The following is a 16,747-nucleotide window of genomic DNA, read 5'->3' as shown; positions in this document are numbered from 1 at the left end:
AGGTGGGAAGGCGCATGGAAACATACACTAAAATATTTATAGCAGTACTTTTTCTAGTAGCAAAGAATGGGCAGCAAAGTAAATACCTATTGATAAATGCTTGATTAACTCATTGGGTTTTAACAAATTGTTGTGTATGACTATAATGGAAAATAATGCCTTAAGAAATTAGGAAAAGGGACTTCCGGTCAAGATGGCAGCTTAGAGAAAGCTAAAGTTCGGAGCTCCAGAAACCCTTCCTTACTGATCTCAAACGGAATGCTCCTAGGGCATCGAAATTCAAAACAAACAGCAGAATAGACCCCGGAAACACTCCTCCTGGACCTGGATCAAAAGGTAAGGCCCCCCAAGAGTCAGAGCTCGAGATCACTGGGATCTAAGGGGAAGGCAAAGGGAAGGTCCCAGGACCCATCCCCCCCCCCCCCCAACCCAGAGTGCTGAGTCTGAGGCAGCAGCAGGAACCTAAGGGCAGGCAGGGGGGCCTCAGGAGCCGGCTGTTGTGAGGGCCGCCCCCTGAAAACGACCTGAGCCAGTCGCAGGGGCACCCAGACAGCAGGGAGGCAGAGAGAGATGGGGGGAGCCTGTAGCCCCCTGACCAGAACCTTCCATCTGGGTCTCACTGAAGGTCGCTGCCTGAGGGCATACTCAGTCTGAGGTTAATCCTATCACCAGCCCTCAGAGCTCCTAGAAGCTGAGTCCCCTCCCCCCTCAGAGTGCTGGTTGACGCACAGAAACAAGGGCCAAGCCATAGAAAGGACAATCTGCCTAGGGCTAAAACCTCTGAACTCCAGACAGTGATAAGAAAAGCTAATCCTCCCCACTCAGATAGAGATGGCAAACTCCACAGAAGCACAAAAAACCCAAAATTCCAAGAAAAACAAGAAGAAGGGGGCGACTTTGGACACATTTTATGGAGCAAAAATACAAAACTCAGAGGAGATAGAAGAGGAAACATAAGCAAATGCTCTGAAACCTTCCAAAGGAAATGGAAACTCTCCACAAACCCATGAAGAATATGAATCAGAAATGATAAAAAAGATGGAAGCCTTCTGGGAGGAAAAATGGGAAATAATGCAAAAGAAATTCACACATCTACAAAACCAGTTTGACCAAACTGAAAAGGAAAACCAGGCTTTAAAGCAAAAACTAATAAAGCAAAGCCAAAAGACCAAGAAATTAGAAGAGAACATAAAATATCTCACTGACAAGGTGACAGATTTGGAAAATAGAGAGAGAAGAGATAATTTAAGAATAATTGGACTTCCAGAAAAGCCAGAAATAAACACCAAACTCGACATCGTAATACAAGAGATAATCAAAGAAAATTGCCCAGAGATTCTAAAACAAGGGGGCAATACAGCCACTGACAGAGCTCACAGAACACCCTCTACACTAAACCCCCAAAAGACAACTCCCAGGAATGTAATCGCCAAATTCCAAAGCTCTCAAACAAAAGAAAAAATCCTACAAGAAGCCAGAAAAAGACAATTTAGATATAAAGGAATGCCGATCAGGGTCACACAAGACCTTGCAATTTCTACTCTGAATGATCGTAAGGCATGGAACATGATCTTCAAAAAGGCAAGAGAGCTGGGTCTTTAACCAAGAATCAGCTATCTAGCAAAACTGACTATATACTTCCAAGGGAAAGTATGGGCATTCAACAAAATAGAAGATTTCCAAGTTTTTGCAAAGAAAAGACCAGAGCTCTGTGGAAAGTTCGACACCGAAAAACAAAGATCATGGAATACCTGAAAAGGTAAATATGAAGGAAAGGGAAAAGGAGAAAAATGTTATCTTCTTTTATTCAAATTCAATTCTATAAGGCCTACATTTATATCAATCTATGTATACTAACATGTGGGGAAAATGTAATGTGTAAATAGGGGGAAAAGAAAGACCAAATAGAATAATCTTTCTCACACAAAGATTCACATGGGAAGGGGAGAGGAAGGAAACTCCTATAAGAAGGAGAGGAAGAGAATTTTTACTTAAACCATAATCTCAGGGAAATCAACTCTGAGAGGGAAAAACACCCAGATCCATTGGGATCTTGAATTCTATCTTACCCAACAAGGGTAGGGAGAAGGGAAAACCAAAGGGGGAAATGGGGGGAAGGAAAACAAAGGGGGAGGGAAAGAGAGGGTGTGGGGGAGGGAATAAAAAGGGAGGGACTAAAAAAGGAAACATATCAAGGGAGGTGACAAGGGGGACTGATTTAAAGTAAATCACTGGACTAAAAGGTAGAGCTGAAGAAGAAAAGGTTAGAATTAGGGAAGGATATCATAATGCCAGGGAATCCACAAATGACAGTCATAACTTTGAATGTGAATGGGATGAACTCACCCATAAAACGTAGACAAATAGCAGAATGGATTAGAATCCAAAACCCTACCATATGTTGTCTTCAAGAAACACACATGAGGCGGGTTGACACCCACAAGTTCAGAATTTAAGGATGGAGTAAGACCTTCTGGGCCTCAACTGACAGAAAGAAGGCAGGAGTGGTAATCATGATATCTGATAAAGCCAAAGCAAAAATAGACCTGATCAAAAGGGATAGGGAAGGTAATTATATATTGTTAAAAGGGACTTTAGATAATGAGGAAATATCACTAATCAACATGTATGCACCAAATAATATAGCACCCAAATTTCTAATGCAGAAACTGGGAGAATTGAAGGAAGAAATAGACAGTAAAACCATATTAGTGGGAGACTTAAACCAACTATTATCAAATTTAGATAAATCAAATAAAAAAATAAATAAGAAAGAGGTGAAAGAAGTGAATGAAATCTTAGAAAAATTAGAATTAATAGACATATGGAGAAAAATAAATAGGGATAAAAAGGAATACACCTTTTTCTCAGTACCACATGGCACATTCACAAAGATTGACCATACATTAGGTCACAGAAATATGGCACACAAATGCAGAAAAGCAGAAATAATAAATGCAGCCTTCTCAGATCACAAGGCAATAAAAATAATGTTCAGTAATGGTACATGGAAAACCAAATCAAAAACTAATTGGAAATTAAACAATATGATACTCCAAAATCATTTAGTTAGAGAAGAAATCATAGAAACAATTAACAATTTCATTGAGGAAAATGACAGTGGTGAGACATCCTTTCAAACCTTTTGGGATGCAGCCAAAGCAGTAATCAGAGGTAAATTCATATTCCTGAGTGCATATATCAACAAACTAGGGAGAGCAGAGATCAATCAATTGGAAATGCAAATAAAACAACTCGAAAACGATCAAATTAAAAACCCCCAGCAGAAAACCAAACTAGAAATCCTAAATATTAAGGGAAAAATTAATAAAATTGAAAGTGATAGAACTATTAAACTAATAAATAAGACTAGAAGCTGGTACTTTGAAAAATCAAACAAAATAGACAAAGTACTGGTCAATCTAATTAAAAAAAGGGAGGTAGAAAAGCAAATTAACAGCATCAAAGATGAAAAGGGGGACATCACCTCCGATGAAGAGGAAATTAAGGCAATCATTAAAAATTACTTTGCCCAATTATATGGCAAAAAATACACCAATTTAGGTGATATGGATGAATTTATACAAAAATACAAACTGCCTAGACTAACAGAAGAAGAAATAGAAGTCTTAAATAATCCCATATCAGAAAATGAAATCCAACAAGCCATCAAAGAACTTCCTAAGAAAAAATCCCCAGGGCCTGATGGATTCACCAGTGAATTCTATCAAACATTCAGAGAACAGTTCATCCCAATACTATACAATCTATTTGACATAATAAGCAAAGAGGGAGTTCTAACAAACTCCTTTTATGACACAAACATGGTACTGATTCCAAAACCAGGCAGGTCAAAAACAGAGAAAGAAAACTATAGACCAATCTCCCTAATGAATATAGATGCAAAAATCTTAAATAGGATACTAGCAAAACGACTCCAGCAAGTGATCAGAAGGGTCATCCACCATGATCAAGTAGGATTTATACCAGGGATGCAGGGCTGGTTCAATATTAGGAAAACCATCCACATAATTGACCACATCAACAAGCAAACCAACAAGAACCACATGATTATTTCAATAGACGCAGAAAAAGCCTTTGATAAAATACAACACCCATTTCTATTAAAAACACTAGAAAGCATAGGAATAGAAGGGTGGTTCCTAAAAATAATAAACAGTATGTGTCTAAAACCATCAGCTAATATAATCTGCAATGGGGATAAACTAGATGCATTCCCAATAAGATCAGGAGTGAAACAAGGATGCTCATTATCACCTTTATTATTTGACATTGTACTAGAAACACTAGCAGTAGCAATTAGAGAAGAAAAAGAAATTGAAGACATCAAAATAGGCAAGGAGGAGACCAAGTTATCATTCTTTGCAGATGACATGATGATCTACTTAAAGAATCCTAGAGATTCAACCAAAAAGCTAATTGAAATAATCAACAACTTTAGCAAAGTTGCAGAATACAAAATAAACCCACATAAGTCATCAGCTTTTCTATATATCTCCAACACAGCTCAGCATTAAAAACTAGAAAGAGAAATCCCATTCAAAATCACCTTAGACAAAATAAAATACTAGGAATCTATCTCCTGAGACACACACAGGAACTATATGAACACAACTACAAAACACTCTCCACTCAACTAAAACTAGACTTGAGCAATTGGAAAAACATTAACTGCTCATGGATAGGACAAGCCAATATAATAAAAATGAACATCTTACCCAAACTTATTTATCTATTTAGTGCCATACCCATTGAACTTCCAAAAAATTTCTTCACTGATTTAGAAAAAAACATAACAAAGTTCATCTGGAATAACAAAAGATCAAGGATATCCAGGAAAATAATGGAAAAAAAACACAAATGATGGGGGCCTTGCAGTCCCAGACCTTAAACTATATTACAAAGCAGCAGTCATGAAAACAATTTGGCACTGGCTAAGAGACAGAAAGGAAGATCAGTGGAATAGACTGGGGGCAAGCGACCTCAGCAAGACAGTATACGATAAGCCCAAAGATCCCAGCTTTTGGGACAAAAATCCAGTATTCGATAAAAACTGCTGGGAAAACTGGAAGACAGTGTGGGAGAGATTAGGTTTGGATCAACACCTCACACCCTACACCAAGATAAATTCAAAATGGGTGAATGACTTAAACATAAAGAAGGAAACCATAAGTAAATTGGGTAAACACAGAATAGTATACATGTCAGACCTTTGGGAGGGCAAAGATTTTAAAAACCAAGCAAGACATAGAAAGAATCACAAAATGTAAAATAAATAATTTTGACTACATCAAATTAAAAAGCTTTAGTACAAACAAAACCAATGTAACTAAAATCAGAAGGGAAACAACAAATTGGGAAAAAATCTTCATAGAAACCTCTGACAAAGGTTTAATTACTCAAATTTATAAAGAGCTAAATCAATTGTACAAAAAATCAAGCCATTCTCCAATTGATAAATGGGCAAGGGACATGGATAGGCAGTTCTCAGATAAAGAAATCAAAACTATTAATAAGCACATGAAGAAGTGTTCTAAATCTTTTATAATCAGAGAGATGCAAATCAAAACAACTCTGAGGTATCACCTCACACCAAGCAGATTGGCTAACATGATAGCAAAGGAAAGTAATGAATGCTGGAGGGGATGTGGCAAAGTAGGGATATTAATTTATTGCTGGTAGAGTTGTGAACTGATCCAACCATTCTGGAGGGCAATTTGGAACTATGTCCAAAGGGCGACAAAAGAATATCTACCCTTTGATCCAGCCATAGCACTGCTGGGTCTGTACCCCAAAGAGATAAGGGACAAAAAGACTTGTACAAAAATATTCATAGCTGCGCTCTTTGTGGTGGCCAAAAACTGGAAAACGAGGGGATGTCCATCAATTGGGGAATGGCTGAGCAAATTGTGGTATATGTTGGTGATGGAATACTATTGTGCTAAAAGGAATAATAAAATGGAGGAATTCCATGGAGACTGGAATGACCTCCAGGAAGTGATGCAGAGCAAGAGGAGCAGAACCATGAGAACATTGTACACAGAAACTATTACACTGTGGTATAATCGAATGTAATGGACTTCTCCATTAGTGGCGGTGTAATGTCCCTGAACAATCTGCAGGGATGCAGCAGAAAAAACACCATTCATAAGCAGAGGAAAAACTGTGGGAGTAGAAACACCGAGGAAAAGCAACTGCCTGACTACAGTGGTTGAGGGGACATGACAGAGGAGAGACTCTAAAGGAAACCCTAATGCAAATATTAACAACAATGCAATGGGTTCGAATCAAGAACACATGTAATACCCAGTGGAATCACACGTCGGCTAAGGGGGGTGGGGGAGAGGAAAAGAAAATGATCTTTGTCTTTAATGAATAATACTTGGAATTGATCAAATAAAATATTATAAAATTTAAAAAAATTAAAAAAAAATTAGGAAAAGGAAGAATTCAGATAAGGATGAGAATGTTTGAGTGAATTAATAGAGTGTCAGCCTTAAAACCAAACAAGTATACAAGGCTCTAACAAAGATGTTTATTTCCACTGAGAAAATTCAGAAGCATACATGTTTGGGGAGAGTTGGATAGACCCAAGCTCCCTTGCTTCCCCAGAAAAAAAGATTAGAGGAAGCACAGGATTATATAGTATTTCAAGAAAAAGGGGAGAGGAGTATTTTAGGATTAGGTAATGTGGAAAATTTTTCTATCCAGCCCAAGAAATAGTCTGTCATATCTTTTGGAATATACTAGGATGCAATTTTAGATAAGATAGAGGAAAGTGTGGGCACTGTTCAGGGCATGCTGATTTTTTTTAAAAGAACATTGCAAAGTTATTTCCAGGTATACTAGTCCATTCCATACTCGCCATTCCATAATCTTGATATTCCAAAGCAATTATATACATCACATATATATATATACATCTCACAAAAGCTATTGGAAATTTGTTAACTCTTGAGAGAAATACACAACCACAACACATTGAAATAACAAAAGAAATGGAATTCTTTGTAAGTATAATTGTCTATGTAATTATAATATAATAATAATTCTTTGTAATTATAATGCCCAAACTTCCAGAAGGAAAATGGAGAGAATGTATCTTCTCTTGATTGGAGAAATGAAGGACTTAGGAGTGTGGAGTATTATTACATTTACTATCAAACTGAATTAATGTATTAGCTTCCTGCTAAACAATCCATTCCTCCCCTCCTTCCTCCCTCCATTCATCCATTCCTTCCTTCCTCCCTTCCTCTCTCCATCCCTCTCTTCCTTCCTTTCTTTCCTTTGTCCTAAGGCATGACGGAGGAAAATATTCAAAAATGAGAGTAATGTTAAAAGAAAGGCTATTAATAAACATTTTAAATAAGTTAGAGACAGGGAAAAAGATATGTATACATCAACTTTGAAATTTGCACTGCTACATGAAGATGTGTGATATCTAATATTGCTCCGAAAGAGGATGTTGAATGGGATGGAGAAAGGAGAACATGAAACAACTATTTCTGTAGTAGATGAGAGAAGACAGAGGTAAATTTTATCAATTTCTCAGCTTCCTTTTTTTTTTTTTGCTTAGAGTCTGTCCCTCAAAGGAATATGAAGGAATAATTTTACTGTATAAAAAGGTAGCTCGACTGAGTATATCTTTATATCTAATTCAAGAAAAACATTCTTCTAGAATTTGTATTGCTTTTTAGTGATTATTTCTTTTGAGTGTATTATATATATTTTTATACTTTTTGATGGATTGTTAGATAATCTTTAAATACCATGTAATCATTAGTCATTAAAATTAAAATTAATCTCAATGTAGATACATTTAAATTCATTAGGATTTTTTATTTCAAGCATTAAAATAGGTCATAATAACATTTTTAAAGTGTTCTTTACAGTTAAAAAAGGTGAAGTCATGGAATTTGAGTTGCATATATCACATATTTCAAACCATCTTAAACATTTTTGTACAAAGTATAAGTTTTTTTATTTGCTTTAACTTCGCCTTTCAAAAATCAGAAGTATTTTAACATATACTAGTGTCTTGCCATTTGTACATTATAATTACATAATTTAGTAATGAGTGATGATATTTAGATAATTCATATAGTAATTAAAATAATTAAAACATTAATTAAACTCAAGGCAAACTTAATTACATAAATTAAAGCCAATTTTGATTGATTTAGGTGTGATAGTGTAAATGACCATGATTGTGCTATACTCTAGCCCAACATATTTCTTTCTACTTTTATTTAGCTGTACTGCCTCTCTTGACAACTAAGCACAAGACTCAGAGCTATGAAAGTCTAACCATTTTATTTGTATGTTTGCTTTTCACAGAATTCGACCACAGCTTGCAAAAGAAAAAATTGAAGGATGCCATATTTGTACTTCTGTCACACCGGGCGAACCTCAAGTGTTTCTAGGGAAAGATAAAGCTTTTACCTTTGATTATGTATTTGATATTGAATCCCAGCAAGAACAGATCTACACACAATGTATAGAAAAACTAATTGAAGGTTGTTTTGAGGGCTACAATGCTACAGTTTTTGCTTATGGACAAGTAAGTTCTGAATTATGAATAAATGGTACGAAATAGTGAAGTTATTCCTTAAAAGAAGTACTGATTCAGTAGCAATTATTTTTTTTCTATTTTTGGCATTATCTAAAACTGTATCTTTCCTTTTTGGCAAGTTTGTTAATTTTCCTTTTTTTAATATTTAGACTGGAGCTGGCAAAACATATACTATGGGAACAGGATTTGATGTCAATATCATTGAAGAAGAACAGGGTATTATTTCTCGTGCTGTTAAACATCTTTTTAAATGTATTGAAGAAAAAAAAGAAATTGCTATGAAAAATGGAGTTCCACCTCCAGATTTTAAAGTTAATTCTCAATTCTTAGAGGTAATATTTGATTATTTTCTCTTCTTTTTAAAAATGTTGTCTCCAATTAAGTGGTTCAGAAAGAATTGTTTTCATATCTTATGATAGTTAAAAACAATGAAATAACATTCTGTTTTTAAAACATTTATTCTTTTTAAAAATAGTAATGATTTAAAAAATTCTACTTGAAAGAGGTATTTCTTTTTTCCTGCTTTTATTTTATTTTTACTTTTTAAAGTACTTAAATTCTGTCTCATATTCAATACTTTGTATTCGTTCCAAGTTAGACAAGTGGTAAGGGCTAGGCAATGCTAGTTAAGTCACTTGACCAGGGTCTCAGCCAGGAAGTATCTTGAGGCCAAATTTGATCTAGGACCTATTGACTCTAGGCCCAGCTTTCAATTCACTGAGCCACTTAGTTGTCTCCTTTTCCCTGCTTTTAAAAAGTAATATTTATTTTTAAAAAATGAGTTCCAAATTTTCTCCCTTCTCCCAATTCCTTCTCAGCCCTTTGGGAAGATGGGCAATATGATATCAATTATACATGTGAAGCCATGCAAAACATTTCCGTGTTAGTCATATTGCCCCTCTCCTCCCCCAAAAGAAGCAAGAAAATAAAGAAAATGAAAAAAAAGTATACTTTAGTCTGTAGTCACAGTTTATCAGTTCTCTCTGGAGCAGCTTTCATCATGATAGCATCTTTCATCATGAGTTGAAAGAGCCTTTTCTTTGTGTTAACTAAATATATGCATATGTTACTATGCTACTTTGAAATATATTGTATCTTTTGTAAAAACCATATATCTGTATTTTATTTTGTACATTGATACATTCTATGACCTGAATGCCAAACTTATAAGTTTACTAATAAACTCATAATAATGGAAGTAATAAATAAAAAAAACTTGATTAATTTTTATGAGGCAAGAACTAGCACTGTTAATTTCAGAATCTTCTCCTTTACAACTATAATATAATGTCCAGTAATTTAATCACAGTGGTCATCTAAACAAAGTAGGAAAGGATGTGAAGGAATAGTTGACATTTAAACCTCACAGTCTTTTGAACTGGTCAAGGAAAGAAGAATATGCATATATATATATATATACACACACACACACACATGGATACTTGGATAAAGAAATCCATTTCATTCAAAAGGAAAATAGTAGGAAAAGGAAGAAAGAAAACTGGAGGGTTAGAAGGGGGATATGTTAAAGGAAGGAATAGTGCTAAGGAAAACAAATTCTAAGGTTGTATAAAATTTTAGCTCTTTGGATATAGCAAGGAATGGGAATCTGAGGGGGCATCTAGAAACTGAGGAATGGCTGAACAAATTAAGGTATATAATTGTGATGGAATAATGACATTAGAGAAACCAAGGAAGATTTGTATGAACTGATGCATAATGAAGTGAACAGAGCCAGGAGAACAATTTGATAATGTAGTAAATAGAAAATGGTGACATTATAGTAAAGGCAAACAACTTTGAAAGATTTATGAACACTGATAAGAATTGTGATAATTCATCATTCTAGAATATATGATAAAATATATTGACCACCTACTAATATAAAAGTACTGTATTCAGAAGGCAGAATGAGACATTTTTGGGAACATGGTCAATTTTAGTATTTCTTTTGAATAGCATGTTTCATCACTGATGAAATCATTATATTCAGCATAGTTTTTATAGCTTTCAAAGATGCTTATTTTCAGTGTTGTCTCTAAAGTGTTCTTGCAATTCTGCTCTTGGCATTCTTCATTAATTTATAAAAATATTAGAGTCTTCATTTTACAGTTTTGATGTGATAATTTCTTTTTCTTTTTAATCAAGTTAACAATTTTTAAATAGCACATAGTTTTATTTATCAACTTGGTGGAGGGAAGGCAGCTAGGTTGCATAGTGGATAGAGTGTTAGGTCTAGCATCAGAAGACCTGAAATCCAAACCAGCCTCAGACTTACTGGTTGTATGACTCTGGGTAAAGTCACTTAACCTCTTTGCTTCAGTTTCTCTATTCATAAAATGTGGATACCAGTAGCAACAATGTCCCAGGATTGCTGTGAGGCTCATATGAGATTTTAATTGTAAAGTGCTTGGTATAGTGCCTGTAACATCATAAGTGCTATGTCAATGTTTATTGTTTTTACTATTCACTGGAGATTTTTTCAGTTTTATTCATTTTACTTTTAATGATACTAAGCTACTTATTGCCTCAAGACTCCATCTTTTCAACTCTAGAGTATTTGACAAGTGACATTATATGTGTGTGTGAATCATAAAACACAAATTCAGAAGAAACAAAATTGTAGAAACAGTTGTCTAAGTAGGTTGTGTAATGTGCTGATAATGATTTACACATGAAAAGTAGTGAAAATTCATCACATGGACATAGATAGCCAGAATAGTGGGGACTATTCTGAAACAAGAGAAAAGCAAATCTAATCTGAATACTGTGTTCATATAATTTAATTATATTTTAAAACAAAGATCTTCTGAACATTAGATCTTCCATTAAAGATTTGAAAAGAGTATGGCCAAGAATTGCACAGGATGAGAATTCTATGTGAAAGAATTAAAAAATGCAGTGGAGACAATACTCACATTGATAATATAATGGATCTATCAAAATAGTTTTTAAAAATTAAATATACTTAAACTTATGTTATTTGCTAGAAAGTTGAACTAAATATTGCCTGTTGTGTTTCTCCTCTAGAGGAATTTAATTATTGATTTCATAATTAATCAATTTGTCATTTAAATCAAGAACCTCATTGAAATTATTCTGTTAAGGCCCCTTCATAGTTCAGATTGTTCTTACTTAAACATCCAGGTAACAAATTAAGTAAATTGTCATATATTACAGTCATGAGCCAGACACCTAAATTGTGTACAGCAATAAGTATTTTACCAAGGAAGTAGCATATCAAAATAGTATTATCATATTTTGATTGTGATGGTTACACTGACTTACTGGTATCAACAGTTTTTACCTGAGGAAACTTTTAGCTTTCTAGAGGTACAGATAAAACTATTTTCCTAAATACATTTACATTTTACATGATTGAATTTATTCATTCCAACTGTTGGCACCTGAAGATTGTTCAATTTGCTTCCAAGAAATCCCAATTTTGTCAATTACTATGTTAAACCATCTGAAATGTTATTTTCCGAGTGCCTTATGTCATTTTTTATACTATGTAGAAAGTGAGGTATATATTTTTTATGTGTGGTAGAAGTCCCTGAAATCTATTTTCAAGCTTTGATTTTATTTGTTTTCCCCAGCTAACTGGTAATTTTTAGCATGAGTTTTACATTTTGCATGTATCGTCATCGAAAAGGTAATTTGATATGTTGCTTATACCTTAAACTATTAGTTCTGTAAATGTTTTCTTGTAGAGTTTATTTTATTTTTAATTGCCTCTTTCTATATTAGCTGCTTTTAAAATCTTATAAAATATAGTTATAAATTGTTGAGAAGATAAGTAGTATTCAGAAAGGAATTTTGTATTATAAAGTAAATATTCATCAAGGCTAAGATTTTCCACCATTTTACTTTGCTAGCTTTATAATGAAGAGGTTCTTGACCTTTTTGATACCACACGTGACATTGATGCTAAAAACAAAAAATCAAATATAAGAATCCATGAAGATTCAACTGGAGGAATTTATACTGTGGGAGTTACAACCCGTAATGTGAATACTGAATCAGAGGTGATGGCTATTTTATACTTCAAATAATTGTTGAAAATTTATAAAGATTTTACTATGTTCTAAGCTTTAGGCTATGTATTAGGAGAAATGCAATGATAGTGTCTTTTAATAAATTTATAATCTAGAAAAAAGATTTTGGCAATTAATTATAAGAAATATAAGTGAATGAGAGACAAAATTCTTTGAGTTTTGAGAATAGAAGGAATTAGAATTTATGACCTAATTTTTACCTATTACTACAAAAATATTTTCTAAGAGACAAAAGTCTCAAATTTGTTTTCTGAAATTTTACTTTGATTTTTTTGTCTTCTAATCCATATTTCATTTTGTATTAGTTCTTTTTATAGTTCTTAGTTCATGAAAAAAAATTCCTTTAATACCTGGAGAAAAAGAGATAAACTGGATTAGGTGAAGTATAAAAACCAAAATCCTTTTGTATTATTTGCTATCACAGTTTTAGTACTATTGTGACCTCATAAAGGAGACTACTGTGAAAAAAATTTAAATCAACAAAAGATTTGAGGTGTATAAACAAATTTGTGTGTACATAGGTATACAAATATATATTTTCAATCTTTGTAAAAAGCCTTGTTAGGAAATAATTTTGCAATAGAAGCTGTGAATGCCAATAAATATTGAATAAATTAATCTTATGGGATTTTCTTCTATTAAAATAATGTAGTTAGAATTTTATCTCAAAGATTTGCTCTATCTGCAATAATGATATAAAATAAATAGTATGTTATCAACTCTATACATTAGTAAATTTGATTGTTTTAACCTTTTGATATAAATCTTTGTTATATTGTATCTTATTTTAATATTATTCTTTTTTCCTCTTTTCCTTTTCCAGATGATGCAGTGTTTAAAGCTGGGTGCTTTATCTCGAACTACTGCAAGTACTCAGATGAATGTGCAAAGTTCTCGCTCACATGCCATTTTTACCATTCACTTGTGTCAAACCAGAGTGTGTCCTAAAATAGATGCTGTAAGTTTCTATTCCTTATTTCTCAAACTCTTTGATTTCTCTAAATTCAAGTTTGATTTTTCCTAAATGATTTATTGTGTGCTAAGTGCTATAGTAGGTAGCTAGATGGAGTACTTGAATGCGTTGGATTTGGAGACAAGAAGTAGAGAAGAGTCAAAGATGACTTTAAAGTTGTAAGTCTTAGTAACTGGAAGGATGATTGCTAATTCAACATGGATTATTTGTGTTTATAAAGAAGCCCTTTATATTACACAGATAGATCCAATTTTTCAATCATATATCTGAATACTTAAACTTTGTAGAGAGAAGTAATGGATTAGCATCTACAATAGGTTTATAATATGCAGCTATTAAAATAGGCTCGTACCTAAGTGATTTTAGAGCATGCGGCTATTAACCATAGGCTTGTAGGTTTAACTAGGAGTTTTTGCACCTGAAGCAAACAGTACAAATGTAATTTGCCCCTGTGGGGAAGGTGGTCTTCCTGCCAGCCTTCCCTAGAAGAGGATCATTCCGTAGCTCCAATTTAAAATGAACATAGTACCTAGTTATTGAAATAATTAGTTTTTTTTTTCCTGCTCACTTGGAATCTACGAAGCCTGATTACTTGGGAGTATGCTAAAAATTTCCCCAGTGAACAGATAGAATGATTTGTGAGAGGGTTGAAATTTTTGTTTCCCCAAATATTAGTGTATAATGTTAGAGCTGGAAGAGACCTTAGGAGTTACCTAGTCCACTTCTTGGTTTTAACTAGAAAGAAACAACCCTTTGGAGAGAAAGTAACTTGCTGAAGGACACAGATTAAGGCACATCCAAATCTTAATAAAATTGAGGCAGAGAGGCTGGGGTTGGGGGGAAGAAAAAAGAAATTGAAGTTGAGTTGAAGTAGAATCAAATGAACCCTATAGACTCAAAGACTGTTAGAGCTGGAGGGATTTAGAAACCACTATTTAACTGTATCACTTATAGAAGGGGAATCAGATTCATGAGGCAGTCATGGAGGACTGCTGGCTTCCAGGAGAGTATTCTTTTAATTAGGATTTTGGAATTTAGGTTCCATAGGGAATTTTTCCACAGTCATTCCTTCTAGGCAAGGCCCTTGTCTCTTGACTTGGGACAATATATGAGAAAGGAGTATGGGTCTTTCTCGTAGTACCCTTACCCCATGGTAATGATCTCTCCACCTTCAAACCTCAGCAAAATGTGAGCATTTGGGGAGGGTAAAACTTAAAGAGAAAGGAAAGTTCTGGAAATGGGGAAGGCCAGAATGTTTTGACCTCTTAAGGCAAGATTCCTTAAAGCAAATGCCTAGATTTGGGGTTTCTAGAAAGTGAATGCTCAAGACATGATACAATCATGAACATTATTGTTATCTGATATAAAAAGCAACAAACAAAAAACTTATGTACACAAACTATTGCAATATGAAGAATTGGTCCTCACATGCAAGAAACTGACCATCACTGGATGGTGAAGGAAATGCGTTTGAGAGGAAAAGAGGAAACATCTCCAGAGTCAGGTTCATGTTTCCAGATGATATCCCTTCAGAATGGGCTTGGTTGAGAACAGTTAAGCAGTGTCATAAATAGGATATATATATATATTCCTAATCAAAGTCCTCCAACACAGAGGTATAAGCACTGCGACGAAGCTCAAAGTGTACAACGCAGTGGTCCTCAGCTCGCTCCTGTACGGCTGTGAGACATGGACACTGTACCGGAAGCACACGAAACAGCTGGAGCAATTCCACCAATGCTCTCTCCGGTCAATCATGAGGATCCGATGGCAGGACCGAATCACCAACCAGGAAGTCCTCGACAGAGCCAACTCCACCAGCATCGAAGGCATGGTCCTCAAAGCCCAGCTACAATGGTCTGGACACGTCATCCGCATGGACCCACAGCGAATACCAAGACAGGTATTCTATGGTGAACTGTCAGCTGGACTCAGGAAACAAGGCCGGCCGAAGAAAAGATTCAAGGATCAGCTAAAGTCCAACTTGAAGTGGGCTGGCATGACACCAAAGCAACTAGAACTCGCTGCCTCTGACAGAAGCAGCTGGCAAACCCACATTCACCATGCCACCACCACCTTGGAAAATGAGCGACGTCGACGTCTTGCTGCTGTGCGTGAACGCCGACACCAGGCCACAACCGCCCCTCCTGTAACAACTGGCGTCCCATGCCCCATGTGCCACAAACTGTGCGCCTCAGCCTTTGGACTCCAAAGCCACATGAGGGTACATCAATAGATGATAATGCACAAAGACAATAGTCATTCTCAGTCACCGAGAGGCTACCACTAATCAGACCCACATGCAGTAGAGAAGCTCTCAGGTTCTTTACTGATTCTGATCTTTGGGGAAGCTAAGGTAGGCAGAGTTTGTTTTTGTTTTTTTTTTAAAACAGGATCACAAACTGATTGGGAGGATCTAATGTTAAACTCAGGCAAAGGAGGGAATGACTCAAGCAGGTCTACAGTTTGTTCATTCAAAAGCTACTAAGTGACTCCTGACATAGCGTTAACAGTGGAAAAGTACAAATGCCTCTTTGGCGTTAGGCCCTCTTTGCTTAAGTGACTCCATGCTGGGGTTCTGTTAAACAATATCCATAACATCAAGCATCAACAATAATTGTAACATCAAAAATATACAGATTAGAATGATCAGCCACAGGCATCCTCAGAAAGGAGGGCTAGACAAGCCCCAGCTTTAGTCTAGCCAGCCTCTGCCTTTGTCCCAGTAACCCAGTTAGACAATCAGTTGTTTCTGTAGCAGAAGCTTGTTATTACTACCTTTCTGATGATCTCTGATCCTATTTATTACCAGATTGAACCTCTCTTCGGGAAGATCCTATCTTTCTTTTCTTCTTCATTTTTTCTTTCATTCCCTAGAATATAATCTGACTTTTAAATTTGCCAATTCAACATCAAAGAGAAAAATATAAATTGCCCTTCCTCTTCCTGGTAGGCTTATCACATAGATGATCTACCCTATGCCTTAGGGAACATTGGGCCTAGAGGCTGAACTAGCCGTAAGGTTATACCTAAGTTTTACCCTAAACAAGGATGACCTGACTTTGTCTATCCAAGTTGCTCACCTCTTAATCAGCTAATTACCAAGTTCCTTAATGTACTGAG

General features: G+C 35.2%; 1 protein-coding gene across 9 annotated transcripts in view; it reads left to right on the top strand.

Moving 5' to 3' along the window:
- KIF21A (kinesin family member 21A) overlaps nt 1-16,747 on the top strand; it is a 186,016-nt gene that overhangs the window by 70,853 nt on the left and 98,416 nt on the right. For all 9 annotated transcript variants that reach the window (XM_056799005.1, XM_056799004.1, XM_056799007.1 and 6 more), the window contains exons 2-5: nt 8,359-8,581; nt 8,743-8,925; nt 12,472-12,621; nt 13,475-13,609. In XM_056799005.1, the coding sequence (XP_056654983.1) occupies nt 8,359-8,581; nt 8,743-8,925; nt 12,472-12,621; nt 13,475-13,609 (691 nt within the window). The remainder of the gene's footprint in view (nt 1-8,358; nt 8,582-8,742; nt 8,926-12,471; nt 12,622-13,474; nt 13,610-16,747) is intronic.

Source organism: Monodelphis domestica, chromosome 5 (genome assembly GCF_027887165.1).
Source record: "Monodelphis domestica isolate mMonDom1 chromosome 5, mMonDom1.pri, whole genome shotgun sequence".
NCBI classification, from domain to species: Eukaryota; Metazoa; Chordata; class Mammalia; order Didelphimorphia; family Didelphidae; genus Monodelphis; species Monodelphis domestica.
The sequence above is the reverse complement of the archived record's forward strand: the minus strand, read 5'-3'. Positions and strand labels throughout refer to the sequence as shown.